At 46.1% G+C, this 25251-nt stretch overlaps 1 protein-coding gene across 2 annotated transcripts in view; it reads right to left on the reverse strand.

Annotated features, from left to right (window-relative positions):
* Positions 1-23889, reverse strand: part of RORA (RAR related orphan receptor A) — a 697371-nt gene extending 673482 nt beyond the window's left edge. Inside the window, exon 1 of one of the 2 annotated variants that reach the window (XM_037054025.1) lies at positions 23702-23889. In XM_037054025.1, the coding sequence (XP_036909920.1) occupies positions 23702-23867 (166 nt within the window). In that variant the 5' untranslated portion in view covers positions 23868-23889. The remainder of the gene's footprint in view (positions 1-23701) is intronic. The other variant, XM_037054024.1, reaches the window with a different exon arrangement.
* Between the last annotated feature and the right edge of the window lie 1362 nt (positions 23890-25251).

Raw genomic sequence — 25251 nt, forward strand, 5'->3', positions numbered from 1 at the left:
AGCACCCAAGCTCTGTATGGCTGGGGAAGAGAGCACGTGTGGAGGAAAGGTGAACCAGGAGGTGAGAAACCCACACAAACGCTGAGCGAGGCTTGGTTAAAGGATTTGCATTTTATTCTAAGAGCAACAGAAATTCAATGAAGGGTTTAGATCCTTTAGATTTACATTGACAAAAATCACTTGGGTCCCAGTGTCAATGCCAGAGAAGTCAGCACTGTTCTCTGAGGTGAAGGAATTCTTCCTCACCAGTAATATGATGAGCAGCTTTCAGATTTCCACCGAAAGAGCTTGAGACAGAGAGAAGGAGGGAGAGTAGGAGGGTAAAGGGAGAAGGGGGAATAGGGAGAGACAGGGAGACAGAGACCACGTGTGAGCATGTCTAAGAAATGAACATAAAGTCCTGGGCATCCAAATCCCACAGTGAGCATGTTTTCCAGTCAGCCCCAGGGCTTGTGGCGATGATAAAATAGGAAAGGACTATGTCCCCAGCTCCAGCTGAACATTCTGTTCCAGCTTTTGAGTCTAAAAACTTCAATGTGCTCATTGGCACCGTTGCTGTTCTCATGTTGTCTGCCCTACACTGGTCCAAACCATCCCTGAAATACCAATGTGTCCAAGCAAAGGTTAATATAACTTTGTGAAGTTGAGTTTTCCCCTTCCTGCAAAAAGCAGTAAAGCGAAGAAGGGTCTGTGATAATGATTATGACTTTCCTGGTGCAGACAGCTTCTAGAAACGGACAGCAAGCCCTGAGAGCCAGGCTTAATAAAACCACTCCCCAGCCAGTGTCAAACTCAGCACGTCTCTGTTGGCAGCTCTTGTTAGGACCGCAAAGCACTGGAGGAGCCAGGGAGGTTCTGATGATTGGTCATCTTTGTGTGGGTGCGCCCTGCCATGTGGCAAACTCCGCATCTTAACTTTCATAGTCCACAGCACACACATCTGCCTAGTGTAATCGCAGGTCACTCTCAACAGTCTGTTCAAGTTCCTTGTCAGAACTGTACGCAGGGGTTCCTCCGGCAAGATCGGAGTTTCACTTTGTCTCGGCAGCCGGAAGTCTGCCAAGACAGTGAGGGAGAGGGTTCAATCTCAAGAAGTTCTCTGGCAGGACCATCTCAGGCCTAGGAAGGGCAACAGGACACCTCAGGAATGAAAGGAAAACCTGCAACCGGAAGGATGAAGACGCTGCCACATGAACAGTCAGAGGGTAAGAGAAAGTAAAAAAAATAAAAGTCTTCAAGGGCGACTGTGGTCAGCTGACTTGGCTGAACACCGCGCAACTGCAAAGTGCTCCCTCCACTCACCGAGACTGAGCTCTGCAGACGGAGATGAGCATAAGCAGAGATGGAAAGGGGCCCCAGGGGAACCGGGCTGTTATGGAGGCGCCTGTGTCACAGTGGGGAAGGGGCCGGGGAGTGGTGGTAGTTGGTCTGCCACAATGTTCTAAGCTCTGACAAACCCACCCTCCCAGGCCTCAGTCTTCTCATCTGCCACATGGGGATCACAATTTCAAGGACTGAATTCAGTGTGGCCAGTGCCTGGAGCACCGGGGGAGCACGTAACTATTATGAATTCTGATCAAATCAAATATGAAATTCCAGGAAACTGTTCTTGCAAATTCATTGAAGATACAGATAATATTTTATTTCATCCTTGTAACCTCAGCCCCTAAGAACAGTGCCTGCAAGTGTAAGAACCGGATTTGTGGTTGTGGAAGGAAGGAGGTGGGGAGGGAACAAGGGAGAGAGGGAGTGAAAGAGCCAGGTATTCTGTCTTTTATTTCTCTATCTTTGGCTCCTGACAATAATATGAGGCACTACTGTGAATACTTACACATTCACAAATATTGCTTGTTGTATAGAAAGCATTTATTCATAGACCACGTACTCCCGAAACAAAGTTGCATGCCTGTTGTACACAGAGCACTGTGTTGGAGTCACTGAAAAACGTACATATACCCTACTTTTTTAATGTTGTCCCTAAACCACATTTCTGTACTCAAGGATCTCACACCTTAGAGACTCACACGTTAATCGTCCCAGCCATGATCAACCATGATAATGCTGTGACACAGGTCTGAGTGAGGGGGGCCACTGGCCTTTCCCCGCGCCCCCCCACCCCCACCCAACAAAGAGGACACTTTGCTCTAAGGGGTTCCTTCCTGAGTGAGAGAAGAAAAGCCTCCCTCTTTAAAGCTGGGGCAAAGAAAGGTGTGCAGCTTGTTCGTTGTTCAGAAGGCCTGGGAGCACACAGCCCTGGGCAGTCTTCTCTGCCCAGAGCTACCACACCTCAGGCTCAGCACAACAGAGGGGCTGAGGTTCACTAAAGAACGTCCTCGCTTATCTTTCTCTGCAACAATCTACCATATGAATTCCACCAAGGCAAAGTTTTCCCAGGACCCGAGAGGCAGAGTGTGATATTCTAAACATCACTTCCACCAGTGGGAATAGTAAAAACAGTCTAATGTCTAAATTCCAAAAGATATTACTGATGTCGTTTATAATTAGCATGCTAAATTAAATGGAGTTAAGCCGCTGGCTTTCATAGGCTTCACCCTATTATGCATTTAGAAAATATGGATATGTGCGTGTGTTAGTATATATGTGTGCACATATACACATTCATATACATATGTGCACACACACACACTATGTTTAGGTCCAGTCGTTCTGAAATTTAAAACAGAACATGGCCACAAAACATACCTACCCTATGGATGTAAGAAAGGCAAGTGGAACAGCCCTTTTTCTTCGTCCTACATGACACACTAGCCAAGGATGGATCCCAGGAAATTGAACTGACCTGGGGGCAGCTAAAGATGGAAAAACACTGCAGATTAACCACAGTTCCAGAGCTAAACCTAACTGGAAGATCATTTGAGGAGCACAGAGACTACTGGATTGCTACCCTCCATTAGTCTGAGACTACCGCCTGGACATGCACAACCCATCTCCACTCCCAGCACAAAAAGAGCACCAAGGACCCAAGTCACTACAGTTGTCCAGCCTATGGCATCTCTTTCAAAAAAATCAATAGCCTGAACACTTAACTCGGTCCTCTTCTCCATCTATTTACCTTTTCTTTACAATTGTATGTAGTGGTCTTTGTGATTCACAGTGGAAAAGCAAGGCATGAATTTCCCTGCAAGTATTTCTCTCTGGATTTGTTGTTGTTTCCTTCCAGAGGAAAATGCTGAAAGGGACATTACAAAGTCAGAATAATGGTCAGTGTCCTTAACTCTTGCTCCCAAGTATTTCATCACCCAAGGTGTGAAACAAATGTAAAATAAACAGGCTGCCATTGGGAAAGCTTTAGAGTCAAGTTCCCTAGCAGGAACCTCACATTTATATTAATTATATATCACGGAGAAGGATCTCCAGTGAGTGCTTTCACACTCACTGATAGTGTTTAATCATATTTTCAGTGACCCAGCCAGCTCAGCCCAATGACTGGGAATGTTGTAAGTGGTTTAAACTCAAAACTCTAGCCTCTGATACAACAGAAGCCCTGAGAAAAACATGTGGCCTTTCTCTGAGAGAGACCTTGTGGAGTCGGCTAGGGTGGACGTAAGTACACCACAGGGCAGAAAAGGGAAAGGGGCCCATCAACTGATGAACGGACAACCAAAATGCGATATACCCATACAAGGGAATATTATTCAGCAACAAAAAGGACCAAGGTACTGATACTTGCTGCAACGTAGATGAACCCCCCAAAATTACGTTACGTAAAAAAAGCCAGACACAAAGGACCATGTATCCTATGACTCTATTTAAGTGAAAGGTCCAGAAAAGGCAAATCCATAGAGACAGAAAGATTAATATAGCTTTCTTAGACTAAGAGTAGGAAGCTGTAGTAATAGCAAATGGAAATGAGGGGCCTTTCTTGGGAGACAGAAATGTTCTACCACTAGATTATACAACTCCATAAATTTACTAAAAATTACTGAATTGTTCATTTAAAAAGGGGTAAATGTTATGATATTTACATTAAGCCTCAATTTTTAAGAAGATAGAGAGAATAAGGATGGCGTATTCCTTGCTAGATCGCTAAAAAAGTTGGGCCTTAGTCATGAAGTCACAGAATGTCAGGCTCAGAAGGACCCCGTAGCTCAGTGCATCCCTGAGTTGCACCTGGAGCTCACCTGGAGTGCACCTGGAGACACTGAGGCCTGCCTTGGGAGGGAGATGGAGGAAAGCCAATTGCTCAAAGCCACTTATATAGTTAACAGTTGAGCTGGGAGGAGACCCCAGGCCACTTGACAACTTGTCCAGTGCACTCTTTGGTTTATCTCATTTTACTTCACGCAAACTCCTGCAGCATTAACTATCCAGATAACAAAGTATGTTCACAACCAGATGTGCCTGACTCACAGATCAATACATGTTTGGAAAATATACCCTATTGGATAACCCATGATTCAGTTATTCTCTGCTCATATTAGTGCTTGTATATTTCACAAGCACGTCTCTTCTTGTCTTCTCACTATTTGTTTTTCGTGAGATGCATAGCGGTATATAACCCATACACTGAAGATATACTTTCCGCACCCTAAAGATTCACAGATGAGTCTTTAAGAAGCTGAATCAACTCTAAAAGGTTTGCTGCTTCAGTACAACCAACACAAACATTCTAATTCAGACCTAGCCACAGGGGCTTATCTTCCTAATAGAAATGTAAAATAGATTTTTATTTGCTACAAAATTAAAATGTGATCCAATTATGCAGAATATGAAGGAACTTGTTGAATTACAAAAAAAAAAAGTCACAGGCACTAATTTAAAACAATGATACCACAGCCTTAATTACCATCGGCTTTACCACTGGAGCTTTCAGACGGTGCTGGGATAGCGTGAGACACAGCCATGCCCATGATAAAACATGCAGGGAAAAACAGGACCCCGTTTAAACAAACAAATGAGAAAGTTAAGATTTTAACAACTTTTTAGAGAGACCATCCTGAATATTATTAGTAAGCTTTAAGCCTTGACCAACTTCAGGGACTTAATGTGTCTCCCTAGAATTCACATGTTGAAGCCCTGATCCCCTAAAGCAATGATACTAGGAAGTGAGGTCTTTGGGAGGTAATTCAGTTTAGATGAGGTCATGAGGGTAGGGATCCCACCACAGGATCAGTGCTTTCATAAGAAGAAGAAACTCCAGAACACCCTCTCCCCAACAGGTGAGGATGCAGGAGAGAGGGCTGTCCGCAAGCCTGGAAGAGGGCCCTCACCAAGAGCAAACCTGCTATCACCTGGGTCTGGACTTCTCAGCCTCCAGAACCAATCTTGGTATTTTATTATTGCAGCCCAAGCTAAGACAACCAAATATTTACTTTCTAGTTATGTGGACCTCTGGACAATGCACTGCAGCGATCAAGGTTAAGTGGTTATACAATATCCCTTTCTCGGGAACTCAATCAGGGGTTAGTTATTCATGGGCATTAAAATATGTGAGAAAATATTTAGCCTTCCTAAATCTGCATTTTGCAAGGGGCTATTCTTGCAGTGACTTACTTACACATTTATAGCCTATCTCCCAATGCTTTCGCCTTGGCATAAAATGAAAATTAAAATAGAACTGCATATTTAGCTCAACTTTCCTGTCATAGAACCAGTCCTTAACTTGGTAAAATGTATGACTTTAGCCTCAAAATGATGCCTGTCTCCAAACTGCCTCATTTTGTAGTCGTCTGTACACACAGGGGCCAGTTGGACAGATGCTCCCAGGATGCTGAAGGTTCCCCAGGAGGTAGGTGTCTCCTCCCCAGAACACAGGAAGAAAGAGGCAGTTAATGAGGAAGAGCAGAGCTTCGCTGACCAGTAAGCCTGGAAGCTCAGAATTTAAATATACCGATGACCTCACACTCCCCAAAGGCTGTGGACTGCCCCTGGGGATCAAACTAGTCTAGCCAGTCTTTCTTTCTCTAACAACAAAGCCTAGCACTCTTCCCCGGAATGACCTAGGTGATACCTCGAGTAGGAAGAACTCGAGTAGGAAGAAAAGTTCCCAAACTGAAGTCAGTTGTTTTGCAGGGAGGCCTGTCCGAATCCTAAACCAGAAGATCTCTGGGTAAAAAACAAATATTCTATTTCAAGTGACAGAGGTTAACCTCATATCCATTAAAACAACAGAAGAAAATAACCTCAAACTGCATGATTTCTAAATTATCAAATCCTATACATATACGCTACTTTTTTCAATGACTCAGTTTACCTAATTTGTAAACAAAGCAGAATTGGGAAGTATGTCAGGGAGGGCTAAAGCTACGAATCCGTTCTTCTTAAAAAATTGAAATATATAAATTGAATAAAATGAACCTACTGAAAGCTTGATCAATAAAGAAAAATTGCACCACCCTAAGACAACTAGGTTTTTGGACATAAATATCATCTGTGACCCATTTCCATTCAGGATCCTTATACATCCATCAAGTTTTGCAGGCTGACACAGGGCCCTTTAAAATCTAACCAAATCCATGCTTCTTCACGGAGAGCCATAACCCTCTTCCTGTTTCTCTGCACAGAAAGGCCGTGACCCTCAGTTTTCTGCCTCTTGGGATGGTGGCCAATGAGAGAGAAGTCAAGTTGGAGAATTCCCCGAGGTGGTTCTCAGGTAACCAGCTGGTTAGATTTCATCTTGTGTGGGGTTAGCTTTGCCTGGCCAGGCAAAGGAGGCGCTTGGCCTGGGTTTAGAATGATTTCTGTTTTGGTTTCTCCAGGGCTCAATTCTAAACAGCCCAAATAAAGGCTCTGCTGTCCTGAAGGGCACCTTTCACGACAAACAAAAATAGGACGCTCGCTTAACAAAAGGGGACTGTTCGGCCACCGACGTCCGAATGGGGTCTGACCTTAGAACTGGAAGGGCTTTCTGCAAAGCTAAAAAGACAGAGAGGAAAACAGCGGCTAGAAAAGAATCGTTACAGAATCACCCACTTCAAACCTTCCTTCCCTCTCAGAAGTGCCAAGGGATAAAGCATAAACCTCTCTGAAGAAAACTCCAGCCGGAGCTCAGCGTGCAGGTTTTAGAAGGCACTGGCACCCCCAGGCCTTCCCACCGTCGGATCAAACGCACGCAAACAGTCGGATCAAACGCACGCAAACAGTTGCGTGATATCTGCCCGGCTCCCCCCACACCATAAAAAACAGGCTTTCATTTTAATCGACTTACCACACGGTGGGTGCAGGTCTCTAATTTCACAGCACAGAGATAACACACATAATTCATATGACGTACAGTGGAAGATGTACAGGGAAAGTACTTAGAGCCCACTGAAAACAATAAGGAGCTTGGCTGCCACCTCAGAAGGCAAAGATGTGGTCCTTCCCCCAGGCAAAGACCTCTCCTGCTGATAAAGAAAAGTGCAGCCTACCTGTATGCGAGATGTTTTAAGTCTCCCTAATAATTACACAACCCTTCTCCGGTCCCTGTGAGCTGCAACCTCATCGGCCTCTTTCTAGGACCTCCACAGGCTAGGGCACAGCTGAAAGCCCTTTGAAATGGGAACACAACGGGCAATCCCACTCTAACCAGAATGAACACCGTCATCCACCTGCCAGTAAATACTTGTGCATTTTTTTCTCTCTTCCTGGTCAACTAAAAAAAAAAAAATCTTTCATTTAGTTTCCCATGGCTAGAGCCATCCTTTGAAGATCTGACACCCTTTCTCCAGACCCTCTTTCAACTTTCCCTCCCTCCAAGCTTTTCCCTCAGGGCAAGGTGGGGACCTCTCCACAGCTACTATTCATCCCATTGCTCCCAGCCTTGAGCTTCTGCCAATTGTGAGGCACTTTCCCTTTAGAGACAGGATAAATCAATGCCTGGCTGTGTACAAAGTTAAAAAAAAACAAAAAAGGCAGCCACTCTTCAGTTATAAATTAGATAAGTCGAGAAAGACACCACCATCAAGGCAGACACAACTACAATGCAACCGAAAGTCGCAGCGTGTGTTAGAACCTCGCTCTGAATTTAAAGACATGCTTGCCTTCCTAGGCCATTCGTACATGTAGCAAGTCCAGGGCTAAAGCCAGTTTTGTGAGACGCTTTTCTCTGCCACTACAGCAATCCATCCTCTTTACTTTCTCCACCACACTCACTTGGACCCTAGGCTTATTTTTCCTGATATCACTTCAAAATCCACTTCTGGTATAAAAATTTCACCTTCCAATTCCCAGTCAAAAGTGCTGCTCCGCGAAGTCTCCAGGCCAGCTGTCCCTCCTGACCTCCCGGCTCTTGTCAAAACCCACTTCCCCCCGAATCCCACAGGAAACCGACTAACATGCTCCCTGCCCGACCCACATCTCCAACAGCCCCTCAGACACTTCCCTGGCACCTCCAACTCCCCTCCCCAAATGGAACCCATGCCTTCTGCCCTCTTCTCATTCCACACTCAGACGTTCCAGCCAGCATCGCCCTATCACCCCCTCCAAGTCCACCTTCTGGGAAATCCTGCCTCGGAGTCCACTTCCCTACCCGTTTAAGGCCCAGCCTGCAGTGTGTCTCTCCAGCATTATCACAGCAATCTCCTAACTGGACTCCGTATCTACACTGTCAATTCTCTACCCTAACTGCAACATACTTCTACTTAAATATCTTAACAACAACAAAAAATCAGGTATCTTTCACTTGCTCGAAAATTTGCCAGAGGAAAAATCCAAAATGCTTAGCCTAACCTCTGCTTACTTTCTCCCACCTCGTCTCCGAGCCCGCACCAACATACTACTGCCCACGTAGGCTAAGCTGCATACCTCACTTACACTACCTGAATGTGCCACAAACTTCTACCTCATGTCACTCGGCCCAGAATATCTTCTCATGTTTTGCCCTCTGAGCAAATCACTCCCCATTTTTCCAAAAACTAAGCAAAGGTACCCACTTCAGTGAATGCTCCCCGACTCCTCCTGAAGTGTCTTCTCTCTCTTCTGTGTGCTACATATTTTGTAAGTATCTTTATTTCAGCACTCTTCGCATATTTAGAAATTACAAATCGATTTGTCTTTCCTATCAATTCCCATAATTCAGCTTTGTACCTGCACGGAAAAACACAGGACCTGGCACACAGGAAGTACTCCGTAATTACTTGATGGGTCAATGAAAGGAGATGATTATAGCCTCATCTCTAAACACCTGAAACTTTCGATGCATATTAGATTTTCTTGCCCCGTCTCATTTTCCCCTCAGCTGGCTGGTCTTTCATATATTGATTGTAAACTACCCTCACTGAATGCTGGAGTAGGAGACAGAGATATGGCACAGAAGACTCTCAGCAATCTACAAACATTGCCCTTGAAGGAGCTGAGACCAATGAGAAGGCAAACACAGCGGAAGCGGCAAAATGTGAATTCAATAAGGACTGTAAGTAGTGAGCGATAAAACCAGACTGGGTGTGCTGCTAAGAAAATACTAAAGGAAAAGACTGATTGATAAAGGGATGCCAATCACCATGGTAATCTTCACTATAACATGTTATTAGACACAATACAATATTGATACTTTTCACTGAGGTTTGCAGTAAAATTTCTCCACTAAGTAGATTCTTAGTCCCAATGCCAGGCATTGATTGAGGCTGTGTACTCGCCCCTCACATGTTCACAGAGTTTCAAATCAACATTGTTGATCTGAGATAAAGGGAGTGCAGAGTTGTTTATGAAGCAAATTTATTTTCAATATTTTGATCATTAGAGCAAGCAATGCATATGTGAAAGTTAAATATGTTCTAAGGTACATAAAGTCTCCACTCTTTGGACAAGGTCTTTCTGCGGTTCTGGTTTACCAAGTAGGGGTGTGGCAGAAGCAAAATCCTGGGATGAGAGCAAATAAGAGAGAGAAGCTCCCAGGAAAACCCACCCTGGAGGGCGCGGCAGGAAATAGAAGGAGCCCTGAAGGCAGCAATCCAGGCTGGAGATGAACCAGGTAAGTCGCCAGCATCTCCCTGGACGCAGCCTCCAAATAGTTGGCAACTCCTGGGCAATTACTGCCAAGGGACCCCCTGATGCCAGTCCCCCCCGGGGGTTGAAGGGATAAAGTCACTGGAACCAACTCAAAGTGTAATACATTCTGGGACTTTTTCCTTTATAAGCCCCCCGGGGGGAGCAGCGCCATCTGATGCTGCTTTCTTAAATCCTGTTTCTGCTTATGGGTTAGCTTATGACCTAAAGCATAAACATACGCCTCTGTCTTTCCATTGTGAAAGAAGTTGTTTGGCCAATGTCCTTCCTTAGGAGACAAATGACAAAATAAAACGACTGTAGTTCCTTGGCCCTTAATGTTTCTTCCCACACTTACAAATAACCATTACTAGAAGTTCTCCGACATGGTAATGAGGATGAAGAGGTTGAACCCAATACACAAAGCCTTGTTTTTAAACCCTTGTTTTGATGCTATTATTGCCGTGGCCTGCCATAGCTGATGCATGTCCCCACATCGACTAGCCAGCTTGTTAAAAGGCAACGCAAGGCGAGTGTTTTTATGACAGTTAAATATCTTCTTCTTGGTCTGCCTGACTGGCACAATACGCCTGTGTCCCTATGTGTGTATGTACATCTACATGTATGTGTGTATGTGTGTGCATATGTATATTCACATCTATATTTAAATATATACAAAGTCACTCTTTCACAGAACAAGGCCTTGCTTTCATTTATTGACTGTTCTATTGAACATAGGATTGGGGTTTCTCAGCTGCGTCGGTTTCTTAAAGACCAGCCACTTTAAGTCTGTATGTGTGTGTATCACCCATACTATCTCAATACTAATTGGGCAAAATAGATGCTTAATGGTATAATTCACTTCGCAATGGCACTACTATTATAGCATTGCTCTATTCTCATTATTGGTGCATATTAGGATCAGCTTCCAGCATGTTTGCGTGAAGAAATGAAACAACCCGATCACAGTGCCAGTTAGTTCTGTAACGGTCATGTGGTACATCAAAACGGAAGCATTTTCAGAGCATCCCACAAGGACAGGACTCACCTCTCGGTGCACTTCCACTAGCTTGCGATGCTGCTACCCCTACTACAGGCTAATTACAAGCTGAAATCAACGTAAAAAAAAACCCTTAGCAAGTTCTCTAAGAAAAGATATTATAATCCATCAGCACGCCCTTACCTTATGCTAACGTTATTTTCCTGGGTTTACCCAACACCATTGTGTACCAATAACCACTCTTTCTCATGCTGCTCTCTCATCAGCTCAAACACTGTAACCGCAGAGCAATTTTAAGCAGGTTGTAAGACTCTGAGAGTATTACTTGCAAAGTGCATGTAAATTATTAGATTACATTACAAGTGAAAGACTCAGCAGTGGGTCACCATAGTGGAGCATTAATGCAGAAAAAGTTGAATGGAACCCTTACAGACAAGCTTCTCCAACATGATTTTGTGGCAGTGAGGAAATGTAAGTAAAAGGGTAGGGAGGGCAAAGAATGACAGGCTGCTGTGAAATGGGGTACAGGAGAACTCGGGAGCACAGTGCGAAGGAGGGAGCTCCCCTGGCCTCAGTGGCTAGAGGGGTCAGCCAGCAGGTACCACAGGACTAGTGGGGGCAGGACGGAAGGAGGCAGCCAGACAGCCCCTCCTCGGGCTCAGCTCAAGGTGTGGGGTGTATGTAGCCTCAGGGAAGACAAGTGGTTGAGCACTTAGAACTTCTATGATCAACTCTCACTCGGCAGGATGCATCCCATAGCAGTTGAGCTGAGACTGGGGCAGGACACAGTTTAGGAACGGGAACTGGCAGTGAAGGGAAAGGCTTCAGGACACTGATGCCCTGGAACTCCTGCTTATTTCATGGAGCAACCAATCGGAACGAAGGAACAATGCTCCTAGCAAAGGGAGTTGAAGACTTGACGAGGACGCAGAGAGAAGTGGCTGGAGGGACGAACTGCTCCTATGTGCTCCACCTTTATTACCAAGTGCTCCCCTATCACCACCATGTGCTTCTCCATCACCACCATGTGCTCCATGACCACCACTGTATGCTCCAGCATCACCACCATGTGCTCCAGCATCACTACCCTGTGCTCCACCATTGCCACCATCACCACCCTGTGCTCCACCAACACCACTGTTATTGAAGCCACACTTGATGTGTATACCAGGCATCCTGCCAAGTGCTGCAATATGCAGAACACAGCAAGCCCCTCATTCACCTTGGGAAGTCAGCACTATCATCAGCCCCAGTTTCCAGGTGATTAAAGAAACAGATTGAGTGGTTAATGAACTTACCTAAGGTGTATGAACACAGCTCATACACAGCACACTTAGGACTCTGGCCTAGGTCTGTCTCACTCACTACAGGCTTGTGGGAATCACGTACGCTGTCTCCCAACACATCCAGCCTTGGTCTGAACCTGCCACTGAGAGGAGGCTCCGTGGATCCAAGAGAAACAGCAGTGGGACAAATGAGGGCGGCTGGACCCAAACCTAAGGCCCAGGTGGAAAAATAAGCAAGTAGAAGCTGTGCTTGCAGGTTTGGGAAGTGTAGAGCTGAATCCACTGAGGAAGCAAACAGCTCTGCAGGGCAATGCAGGACAGATTATCATCACAGTTATTGAGCACCTACTTTCTGCAAGGCATGTGCATGAATAAAAGAATAATCCCTGGTGCCAGATACACTCCTACCCAGGAAATGAAATGACAAGAGAGTATAGAGGAACTCGGCAAAGGAAGAGGTTACATGTTGACTGAATGAGTGACTGCTGTAAAAGACAGGGTCATGGTAACTGCAGGAGGGACAGGGTTCATCCCATCTGGAGCTAAAATGATTATAGGATTTCAACAGTCAAAGAGAGATTGGGACATAATAAGGGAGGCTGGGTGGGAGAGAAGAGGAAGGAAGGGTAATGTCACACAGAAGGAACAGGGGTGAAAATGGCCGAGGGCAAGGCGCACTTTCAGGATATTCATCAGAAATGTCTGGCCAAAGGTGACCCAGAGAGCAGGGCACATGGAGAAATGCCACCATTAGAATGTAAAATCTGGGAAGGCAGGGTTCTGACCTCTCCTGTTTCCTGCTTTATCCCCAGAGCTTAGCACAGTGCCTGGCCCATACAAGGTGCTCAGTAAATATTTGTTGAATAAAAAAATACCCCCTCTTGCTTTTACACAGTGACCTCAGCTCCAAGCAAAAGGGATCCCAGAATTTACGTTCTAAGCCAGTCTACACAGAAGCATGCCTGCATGAGATAGTGTATTAATGAGCATGTGCTAAAAGTGGCGTAGAGATGCCGTATGGTTTCAAATACCATTTACATTACATTCCCTCTCCCACCTCCTCCCCAAAACCAGAATGAGAACACCTGGGGTGCAACATCAGTTTCTGTGGAAACCCTCCCTTCCCTCCTCCTCCACCACCAGGCCATGGCCCACAAAGAGGCTGCCTCCACCTCCCGCCCAGGAGAGGGGTTTTCGGGCTGCAGGGACAGCCTGTTTGGCGGCTCATGACTTGTATTCTGTCTTTAAATGACAGAGAAAAAATAACAGTGTATTACAGGTAAAGCTTATTACTTGATGTGAAAAATTTATTTCAATTGTGTGTGTGTGTGCTGGCTCACAGTGTGGTATGTTTCCTTCCTGCAGGTTACAGTGTAAACACTGGAAAGACACCATTGCCCCGGAGGGGCCAGAAATTCCAATATTCAGACACTCATTTTCATACTCAGGTTGAATGACCCCTACCCTCCTGGCTAAAGATGACTTATCCAAAGTATTGTTCTTTAGGCCAGTAAACTTGGCCCATCCTGAAACATCCAAAAATTCTGCAGAACATGCTAAGTTTAGAATCTGTTCCTTCAAGGTATCCCTGGTTTCAAAACACACAACCAATGTTTTTTGAAAAATAATTGTATTTTTCTAGTTACAAAAGTAATACATGCATACTGCAAGAAACTTTGAAATACAGAAGATCATAAAGAAAAAGACACTCATTGATAATCTCACCATCTAGAGATGACCACTTTATAACTTCATCGTGTAGGTATATGTGGGTCCATTCTAATAGGTGTGTGTATAGATACATATTGTGTATCTATGTATGTATATATATATGTATCCACACACATGCACACCACAGTTTTTATAAAGAGTATGCCACTCTGTGTACAACGCTATGGAAGCTGTGACTTTTCATTAAGCAATAGATCATAAATATTTTCCCCCATGAAATACTTTTCTAGTACAAGATAATTTTACAGGCTACATAGTATTCCATTTGCAGATGTGCTCTTGAGCATCTCTAAAAGGCACAACCTTAAACCGTAGGCCTCTAGAAGAGGGCTACTGCTGAGACACATCCTTCCCTGCTGCACCCCTGGCTGCATCTAGCTCCAGCGACCAAAACCGCTCGGCAAGCAGTGAGCACAGACTCTCAACTCCATATCGAGTGCTTCACTTTCCACTAAGCCAGACCATGACACACAGGCACTATTTTTGCTATGCTTTAGAATGGCTTTACTGACATGTAAATGGCTTTACAGCCACAAGCTCACTGGCTAATTTTAATTAATAATAAAAATGACCAGTGGGATTTCAAAAAATAACAATTACTGACAATGCTTCACTCCTGATGAACAGCCAAAATACCTGGCACTTACTTTTATACATATCCACTACCTAATGCTAGATTAACTTGTGTATGTCGGAATAGCCTCAGGGGGATTTCCTGGGAGGCAGGAACTTGATTTTGTACCTTGCTGGAACTCCTGAGGACCCTGGCAGAGCACACAAATAGAAGGAACGATATTAGGAAGGAAAGTGGAAGACTATTGCTCCCGTCACGGCCTGGCTACAGACCAGGAACGGGCCCTCACACATATTACTAAGATCTCTGAGAGTCAGTTTAAGTGTGAGACTAGGCCAAATGCTTCACGGGCCTCTTCTGGCTCTACCAGGCTTTATTCTAATGAAGCCTGGCAGCATCCATATCTATTTCTATCTACATATATCATCTACGTATCATGCACAGAGAGTACGTGCCCCACACGTGACATACACACCCCAAGCTCAAGATCAGAACGGAAGCTTTAGAGATTCCCAGAGCCCGTTCAGAGCAGCATCAGTCCCCTTACGGGTTCTCCGCAGGGCCCCCGGGAGGCTGTAGCACCTCACTCACCTCCAACCTCCCCACTCCGCACTGGGAAATTTTACATCTTCTGGGTTGACAGCCCAGTCTGGAGAGACTGTCCACTTTCTGCACAAACGTGTTCATCAGTAGCGGTTCATGAGTGCCAGAAAGGGTAAAATACACTGCTGGCAATTTCACACTTGTCATCATCAGTCAACTAGCACGATCACTGAAAGGAGAATCACTTTTGATGATCGAAGTATTTCATCTGCCTCTGCTTCCCCAATGCTTCGTTACCTGGACAATTGAGAGTTATGGGCAGTTCACCGTCCCAGCTGCCCTGTCCTTTCAGACAGAATACCCCCATCACACAAATGTCCCATCACAAGTACATGCTATATTGTTACTGTAGCCTTCTTAACCACCCCTCGGTTTTATAACTGTACAGTGAAAATGAAAAGCAATGCAGTTTATTGAAGAGTTTTTAGACTTGCTAAATATGTCCTTGTTTCTTCTGTGATGTGTATGTTGAAAATCCATTAACTTTTATAGAGTGACTCCTCCCCGGTGACTGGCGTCGCTGGTGTGCGGTGACAGAAGCCTCTTTGCTTCTGGAAGGGCAGAATCACGTCTGGTGGTCTTTTCTCCGTCTGTGTCCATTTCTTCAGGTTTCTTTAAAAACTAAGTGGAATAGTCAATACACATGCCTGCTGATTTCCTTAACACACCAGGAAGCAGATCATCCTGCCCTTCAGACCTGTCCTGGTTCTGTTTTGCCAAGGACTCCCTTACCTGCCTTTGTCAACTGGCATTCTCGACAAGTTCACCGTAACTTCTCAAAGTGTCAACTTTTCCTTGCCCTTGTTAAAGATAATTTAAAATTAGAAAGGCACATTCCCAGCCATTTCAGACTCAATGCTAACTTCATTTTCTCTGGCAGAGAAGTCTCTTTTCCCCTCTACACAGGCCCTTCCGTCATTCACAGCCCCCACTCCCCGGCCCCAATAATCTCTGTTCGCACTACTCCATCCCCTACTTCACCATTCTTATCTTTTCCCGCAAATACTTCACCCAGCGAAACACACTTTAGCTTGTGGTTCTCCTTCCTTCACTCCACTTCTGAGAGAAATGTCTGTGTCTGGAGATTGTAAAGTCACCTTCAGGAGAGAGGCATACAGTGGCTGTCAATTAATCGGGATAAGACAGAAAAAATTACTGTGCAGCTTTGCTTCTCCATACATGCATTTACACTTTGGGGATCAAGAGGATTTTCCCCAATACAACCCAAAATTTATATTTATGCCTTTTGTTTGGCTAGAGCTAATTCTCTACCTAGCACACAATTAATATTCTAGATTATTCAAAAGAGTGATTAGCATACCTTCATTAAGAATTTAAGTGTCGGTCCCTCCTTGGTCCCCCACGCTGCTCCACCTCTATTCTTTGCAACCTGCCTGTTTACCCTTGGTGGCATTCTTTGCTTATAAAATAAGTCAAATGATTTCATGTTCTGTAATTTTTATTTCCACATCCAACTTGACACACAGATTTTAAGCCAGTTTACTTTTTCCCCCATTAAGCACAGACCCGAATGCCACCATTCTTGTCACGTACACAATTCCATCAACTTTCAGAGTGTCATTTATACACAATTTTATTTCTTCTTACTTCTTGCACATACGCCTACCACTTACGTACAGCAACTTCACTACATTCATATTTCATAAACTCCATCAGTATTCAGCCAAGTCCTCCCCCGAAGTAAGCCAGGTATTTTTAACAATGCGCTGCTTCTTTTACAGGCTTGAGGATCCCAGACTAAGCAGCACCCCTCCTTCTACCCCAAACACTGCCATCTATTATGGTCTCTTCACGGATCTGGAAGCTTCCTAATAATTTCAAAAAATGTTCAGATAGTTCATTACCAAAACTCTAATGCCCAATCATACGGCAAGAGGAGATCCCAGGCTGGGAGACGACAAATCCTCGGCACCATAACTGTTCCTACTCGTTTCCAGCCTCTGCCTGAGCTTCAGGGAAAGCAGCGTTGAGACACAAACGACCTGGGACAGCCTGCCGGCCTTCAGCCCTTTTCAAGGAGGCGGGACGCCTCTAGCCTCAGTCCTGAGGGGACACTGCAAAGCCCTCCCCAGCTGGCCACCAGGGTCTCAGCTCTGAGGACAAGCTAATCACCAGGAAACCAAGGCACCTCACATGGCCAGTGTGCCACAGCACGTAATGTGATAAGACAGTGTGCAATAAGGACATGTCCGTTAAGGCCACAAACATCTGTGAGGGGGAAAAAATAATGTTCTTCCATCAGCACAAGGGAATTGTTACCTGTAATCCCTTTTACCATTCTCACTAAAAACCGGGGCAAACAGTGAGCCAGCCTAAACCGTGATCTCGGGCACAGGCATTCCTCCTCATGCCTCATTCCCTTCTTCTAAGGCTCTCTTTAGACAATCTCATTGATCTTTTTACTACAAAAGCAAAAAAATAAATAAATAATTGGGATGTCGAAAAAGAACACCAAGACTCCCAAGCTGAATTCCCAACACTACGACATCAAAGATATCAAAAGATAACTGTGGACTGCCATCAAGTTGAGTGGGACGAGGGCACTGGGAACGTCAGGCAGCCTCTGTGGTGCGGGCCCAGCGATGCTCGCCTCTCCTACTGGTGCAGGGAACCAAGGGCTTTTTGGGTGTGGGGGGCAGGCAGATCTGAGTGTTCTTCACTGATATTCTTGAAAGTTGTCCTTCTAACCCTGGAGTTTCCTAACTTTCCAGACTGAGAGCCCTTTACAAAAGAGACCCCTTGAACATACCTAAGCAAAAGGCAAAATTAGCTGGCACTTCTACTCACCATCACACAGGGGAGCAGTCACAAAACGCTGAAATACCTCAGGACATAACTTACTCGTGAGTACAACAGCCGGCCTGAACATTTGTGAGTGCTTTTATATCCTTTACAATTCTGGAGAAAGAATTAATGGCTCTAGACTTGGGTTGAAATTTTCCCATAAAGTAAAAACCTCAATTAACCGGAGCCACATAACTGAAGTGAATTTCTACTTTGGTGCTTGCAACTAAGAGAACAAGGAAGGCAAATAATAAACCATACTGCTATCAAGCGCTAAAAAATTTTTTTCCAAGATGCGGTCAGGACAGATCTAGCCCAACCCCTGACACTACCCTCACTTACAGTGCCACAGAATGTACAATCGGAACTCACCCTCAGAACAGTGACCTGGGGCACCAAGACACCCGCAAAGAGTCAGTCACATCCTCAACTTTCTTTTAGGGCAGAAAAAAGGGTCAGCACATTTAAAAAATATATTAATAAGAAAAAGATTTTTAAAAATTCATGTTAATCTGCTTGCCAAAGAGAAAGAGATCATCAGTAATACCTTGGTACTCGTATAGAAAAATCATGGTTTATTGCATATTAATCGACACTTGAGCACTGATTATGTAAAGAGATTTTTTGAAACATTAATTCAAAATTATTCAATTTTATTTTCCTTAACATACAGCTTAATAAGATGGGTGAAAAATTTAACAGCTCATTTTCAAACCAACACTTCCCATCATGTATGAGATTTTTTAGAAATATACGTATAAAACAAAACTTTTTTTAAATGATAGACAAAAGAGAGCCTGTTCCTAAATTCCCAGCAGGGAAGACGGTCTTCATATTCAGAAAGGCATTCCACCTTCTAGGTGAGTGGCCTGGAATCTGCAGGTCTTTCAGAGCAGGTCCTTCTTGCTCCGGAAGAACTTATCGATAATCTGGCATGAACGGGTCAGAAATCTCCTGCAGGCAGTGGTTGATGTCCACCTCACATTGACTCATGGAGGACAAACAGGGTGAGTTGCAGGAAATATCAGATAAGAAGAGCTGCATTTTCTGTAACAATTTTTTGGCATGTGGACCAGTCACATTATGACTCTTTCCCTAGACACCTGAAATGTAGTGATGCGTTCTGCCTCTGCAGATGCTGAACTACACATTGAAGCTAAGAAGCACAATTCATCAGACTCGGAAGAGGGAGGAAAAGGACGAGAATACTTCGGAACAGCAGCATGTACTGTAGAGAACACGGCACTCACCCAGAATTTGCAGTGACAATCAGCTCAGTCTGTCCCTCCAACCTCACTCCACCACTTCCTCAAGGCAAAAACGGGAGAATTATCTCCCCAGAATGGGAGGAAAATGTGCATTTTAACTCAGAAGTGACAGAGTGTGGCTAGAGAACCCATGGGCTTGGAGAACGCATTCAAAAGGTCAACTCCGGTGGATAGGCGTCAGTTTGCTTCCCAAACTGATTCATTCCGTCATCACCAAAAATCCTCAGAACGTTTCCATCTGGAGGCAAAACTATTGCAGCGAAACTCCCTGCATCCCACTTAGGATTCTAGTATGGAACCAGCACCTCTGCTGCCTGGAAAACACAAGCTGAAGGGTCTCCTGGTTAAAGGGCTTCCACACAGGCTCCGTGTTTCAGCATCAGAAACAGAGACTTTTTCTTCTAAAGCCAAGGGCTCCTTATAAAGCCAGCAGGCTTTGGGAAATTCCAGCAGGTGACTAACATAAAGAGATTCTGCTATAAATGATTTTAGCCACTGAGGATGTGACTTCTGGATTAATAATTCAATTCTTTTTAAGAAATAAAGAGGGAAGCAACAGAAAAGGTTATCATAAATATCATCCAATGCATTTTTCTAAAATTATTCTATTACAGTTTAGAGGGTATAATTATGAATGTTTTTATGAGCGATTTACCGGAAAATTAAAGTCCCTTCGTTTAAAAAAATAATTATTCCATCCCTCTGGCAAAGGATTTTATCCCAGCCAGCATCTCTTTTAAGCTATGGGGCATCGTTTGTTCACTGCGGAGAGCTGTGCCCATGTAAGAAAAGCTGATCTGAGAATCAATCTCTAGAAAGGGTACTAAATTGCCACAAAGTGAATCAGCTAAGACCGGAGCCGGGAGTGGAGGCAAAACACTTTCAAAGTCAAAGACTTGTGTGGTTCTAGAATTCTGCAGGGCAACAAATAAACTACAGGCCTTGTTAACTGATTTTAAATCAATTTAAACTGAGCTTCCAGGGGGTTCGATCTCAACCCATCTGAGCTTTTCAGTGTTAATCCCATCCTTTGGTTTCGATTTTTCCCCTAGGTTGGCCTGCCCTAAAAGCATTCAATCTTCAGCACTGGTGTTCCAAACCAACTGTGTGGCACACGGCCCTGTGAGGATAACTTTAGTGAAGTAAAATATGTAAGCTTCTGGCATGCATATAACAAGGAGATTCTGGAAAAGGGTTCTTAACAACAGTTATGTCACAATGTTCGTGGCTCCCCGAAGTCCCTGAAAGCCCTGTTAAATTAAAGATTCGCCGTGGTGTTTTTCCACTTCATTCTTACTTCCTTTGTTGCCTCTTGCCTTTTTTTCCCTGCTTTCATTGTGTTGTAAAAATGGGACTGAATGACACCTAGAAAATGGTACAGGTTTTATTAAAACTGCTATCATTCCCTGTCCACTTTTAGGAGCGACAGGGGCCATCTTTCAGATGATAGAGTCACACGTCAGGTTTCGGAAGCTCAGGCACAAACCATACACAGCCTGAGGAGTTCGAAATCCAGCAACAGCTTTAAGTCTACCTAGATGTCTCATGAGGTCATCTCAATGTCACGAGAATCCAGACCGCAATCTCTGTGGCTTTAAAACACTGGCTGGCTGAATGCTACTCCTGCGACCTCTCCGGGAAACATCTCCCAAGTGAGAAAGCTTCCTGATGCCCCCAATGCCAAGAACTCCACTCAACCCTCCTTGAGGTTGAAAATGCGAATGAGAAAGGTGATGATGTTTGCTTTCCCTTTGAGTTGTATGCCTTTATCTTTAAGTATTAAAAAGGTGTAATCACCTAGTGTGTAGGTTAATTTCTTTCAGATATTGTAATTTATGCAACATTAATACAGGATGCCAGCTCCAATTTTCTTGCTGCTTACACTCTGGGAGCCGACTTGCATATTCTGCCAACTCCATTACATCATCTGAAAACCCAAACATTTCCCATTTTCAAATCACTCTCATCTACCAGGCATACTTACACATTCTCTCTTTTTCTCCCTAGTTCACACACAAAGATTGGTACCCATGAGGACCAGATGCTACATCTGAGGTTAAAGCTTGCAAATGCACGTAATTTCTGGAAGCTGTTACTACTGCTGTGTTAGCTAAAGGATGCCTCCATCTCTGACCTTCCTTTTTCCGTTCAGACTGTTATATAACCAAGTGCCTGCGTGCAGGATGTGAGTTGAGTGCTTGGGCCTTACCTCTTCAGCCTCTCCTCATGAAATCTCCTGAGGGATAGACAAGGGGTTGGCTCAAAGAAGAGGTGGGGGTGACCCTCTGGGGCAAGGGGGTATGGGTCAGCAGGTCAGCTGTTCAAGAGGCACGCCTCCCCACGCTGTCCCTCTCCCCTTTTTACTGAGCCTAGGGGGCTGGTGGTACTGAATACCCGTTATATAATTTGCAAGAACAGCAAGTCACCGACTTGCTTGTCGGTTCTGCAGCCTGCCACCCTGATCTCTCTTGCAGGAACACCTTCTGGCAAGAATGACACCTGAAGATGCTAATAAACTGGTGGGGGGAGGGGGGAGGGAGGAGAGGGGGCAGGTTAAGACAGGGGAGTGGCAGCTCAAACCAGAAATTATTGTGGCTTCCTAAATAATATACCCCCCTTTCCAAAAAGAAAAGAAAAAAGAAAAAGCAAGCCTCAGAAACACATGAAGGGGATTTTCTCCAGTGTTTCTGATTAACCCTGTTACATAACCCGCTCGCATTCCAAATCCACCGTCTCAGGGTCTAAATATACTCTTTGCAGCCAAGAGCTCTCCACACACAAACTCACTGTGTCAGGTCCAGGCCCCCAGGTCCCCAGCCCTGATCCCTCTACCTTCACTGTGGGCCCTCGCTGCCCCGACCCCTCCCGCTCAAGCCGCGGTTCGGTGCATTCACTCTTACGAAATGGCCTTTAATTAAATGTTTTTCGCGTGTGTCATCCTGATGGCTTTTAACTGTACTCAAATTCCGTGAATGGGAAAGCGCCGGGACAGGGGGTGTGGCTACGGTGGGGCGGGGGGGGGGGGCGGGGGGAGAATACTGTAAAACAGCCAGCACATGATCAGCCATATTCCTACCTCCAACTATAACACCGAGAGGAAGGGAGCGGCTCCTGGGGTCCCCACTCGCCTCTCCCCAGCCCTCCCCAATCGCCGCCAGAAGCCGAGTCGGGAGAGGAGGGAGTGCGCTGGACCCGTTCTCAGGCCAGGACTGTAGATCCTCTCCGTCCCCAGCCCTGGGCTGCTCGCGCGAGCCCGCTTCCTCCAGAGTGACAGGCGTGATTTATACATTATTTACAACAGTAATTAAAGCAATAGCTTCCTCCCGTTCTTTGCAAACTCCAGGCGCATTCAAATAAATAATTATCCCAACCCCCAGAAAAAAACCCACATCATGTTCCGACACCTTTAAGAAAGAGAGAGTGAGTGAGCTTCCCCGAGCACTCTACTTTAACTAGGAGAAAGCACGGAAGGGACAATGGAGTCCCCCCACACCCACAGACTCCAAATGAAGTGTAAAAATCGCTCGGGGCAGTGGGGAATGTCGCTGGCACTTTCCAACCAGCGTTCAGTTTGCACTGACCATTCTCAGGTTCTTGCCGAAACGCTTGGAACCTCACGGAGGGAAGGATTCCCAGGGCAGAAATAAGTTTTGGTGCCTTTCGAGCTTTCTTTTAGTGATTGTTTGCTTTTGCAGACGCTCACTCCGAATGCGCCCGGAGCGCCCCACAGGACCGCGGCCCCCCGCGCGCCGGCGCGCACACGCCTCTCCGCCAGCCCCGGCGCGGGGCTTCGAACCTCCAGTCTGCAAACTTGCGCATCTCCCCTCTCCGCGCCCGCCAGACAACTTAGCGAGCACCTCGCGTGCCCGCAGCCCACTCCCTCCAGCCCTTCTTCCAAATCCCAAAGCCCACCGTTGTGCTCCTGAGAAGGGGCTCACGTCGCCCCTACATCAGGGCTCCCCTACCCCACCCCCGGGGTTTCACTCTTCCGCCCCACTTAGCTCTCTGGGGGATCGAAAACAGCCCGTCTCGGGCCGCCGGGGCCCAAACTGTCAAGAGGAGGAAAGGTAAAAGGGGAGGAAGGTGGCCATAAACAATTTTTTTTCCTTCTTAAAAGGACACTGCCGCTTTAAAAGTTTCTTTCCCGGGCCCCCACTCTCCGGTTCTCCGTATTTTGGGGGAGCGTATTTAATTTCGGCAACGCGGCTTTCCTCCTCTGTTTGCAGAAAAATCAAAGCCAGGGGAGCCAGGGGGTGAGCCCGCCGGCTGTCAAGCCTCCTGCCGCCTCCCCCGCCCCCCTCTCCTCCCGCAAACCGAGAACGTGCTGCAAAAGTTTGCAACATTTCTGGGGGGCCGTAGGGGGAGGGGGGAGGGGTGCTCCGGACTCGGGGTGCCGCTGCAGGCTCTCCGCGGCCCCGGACCCCGCGCCCCGGGCGCCAGCTCCCGGCCGCCCCCCGCTCCGCACCCCGGCTCCCGCCGCCCCCTCCTCAGCCCCTCTCGCAGCTCCTACCTCTGCTGGTGCTGGAATAGCTCTGTCTGCGCACCGGGGCGGGCGGCTCGCTCTTGCGGGAGGATTCCTGGTTCAGCGGGGTCTCCCTGGAGCCGGCTGCCGCGTCCGCGCCGCTGCTGCCCGGCTCGCTGGCGGCGGGGTCGGGGGCTGCTGGAGCTGACTCCATGTTTTTTCCCAATGTAGAGATCGCTGGAGATGGCGAGCTCCGAGACTCCCTCTATCTTCTGTTTTCAGAGCAACTCTATGGTACCAAAAAAAAAAAAAAAAAGGGCGAAGGAGACCGGGGAGAGCAGGAGGGAGAGAGCAGGCGGCGGCAGGCGGACGAGGGAGAGCGCGAGGGAGCGCGCGGAGTGTGTCTGGGTGGACGTGTGTGTGCGCCCGAGAGGGGATGGGAGGCGGGTCTGGCCACAGGCAGCGCTAGCGAGAGCTTCTCCAGCCGGCCCCCACACCCACATTCCCCACCCTCCAGACCCCAGACCGAGAGCCACGGACTGGCTGCCAATTTTGGGAGGTGGGGAAAAGAGGGGAGGAGGAGGGAGAACCTCTCCTACCCCAATCTTCCCCTCTCCCCTGTCCAGGGACAGAAATTAGGATCGGGGAGATGATACTGTGCCTACTTCCGAGACTCTCTCGGGAACAGAGCTCGTCCGCATCCACAGGAGCCTGGGAACAGACAGATGCCGTTATCCACGTTGGGGAACCGAGGGTAGCTTCCTGCAGCCCAGCCCAACCCAGCCCAGGACTGAGAAGAAACTTCAAAGGAATTAGACCTGGACTTGACGCCCCGTGGAATACAAAGAATGGGAGGCCGGGGCACTTCTGATTTTGGGATGCGACGTCGAGTGGGTTTCCAATATTGGAATCTGTGTGTAAAACAGATTTTGTGAGTTTAGAATCTCCGTGGACGGCTGACTTCGGATGTGACTGTAAGAGGTCGCTTTCAGCTCCTTTGCTATTTGCTCTGCGAAGCATCCAGAAACACTTGGCAGGGCAATTTCTACTGAAGAAAACTTTGGCCTGTTTGGTTGAGGACTATCTAAGTCAAGTAGGATGCATCTTTTTCATGCGTGGCTGCTAATTGTCAATTTCCACTGTAACTTGATGTTAAGTATACAGCCTCGTCCATTAAAATATACTGGAGAAGCATTAATAAACTTAGATAATAAAATTCAGATAATTAACAGCTCCTCATAAGTCGCATCATTATAGGCATCATTCTACACCCCCCCCCTTTTCGCTGATACAAAGGAGGTGCTTACTGAAACCCAAGGAAACTGGAGAGTTGCATTAGTGTTACCTTGACCCCCAGCTCCAATGTGAAGGAACAACACAAAGTGGATCGGCGTAAGACATTCAGGTGACAGTAACCTCATTTCTCTGCGTCAGTACTAAATCCACCATTTCCTTTTGCCTGCGGAGACACTGTTGAAATCAGTACATGTTTAACACATACCCCCCTCCCATCTTTTCAGAAGGCTCACTGGCAGGTTCTATTATTTTATACCAAATTTTATTATTATATACCAAAGGTGCCATAAATATGTGTATTT

This window comes from Sturnira hondurensis, unplaced genomic scaffold, assembly GCF_014824575.4.
Source record: "Sturnira hondurensis isolate 20B ecotype Veracruz unplaced genomic scaffold, ASM1482457v3 Scaffold0008196, whole genome shotgun sequence".
Taxonomy (NCBI): Eukaryota; Metazoa; Chordata; class Mammalia; order Chiroptera; family Phyllostomidae; genus Sturnira; species Sturnira hondurensis.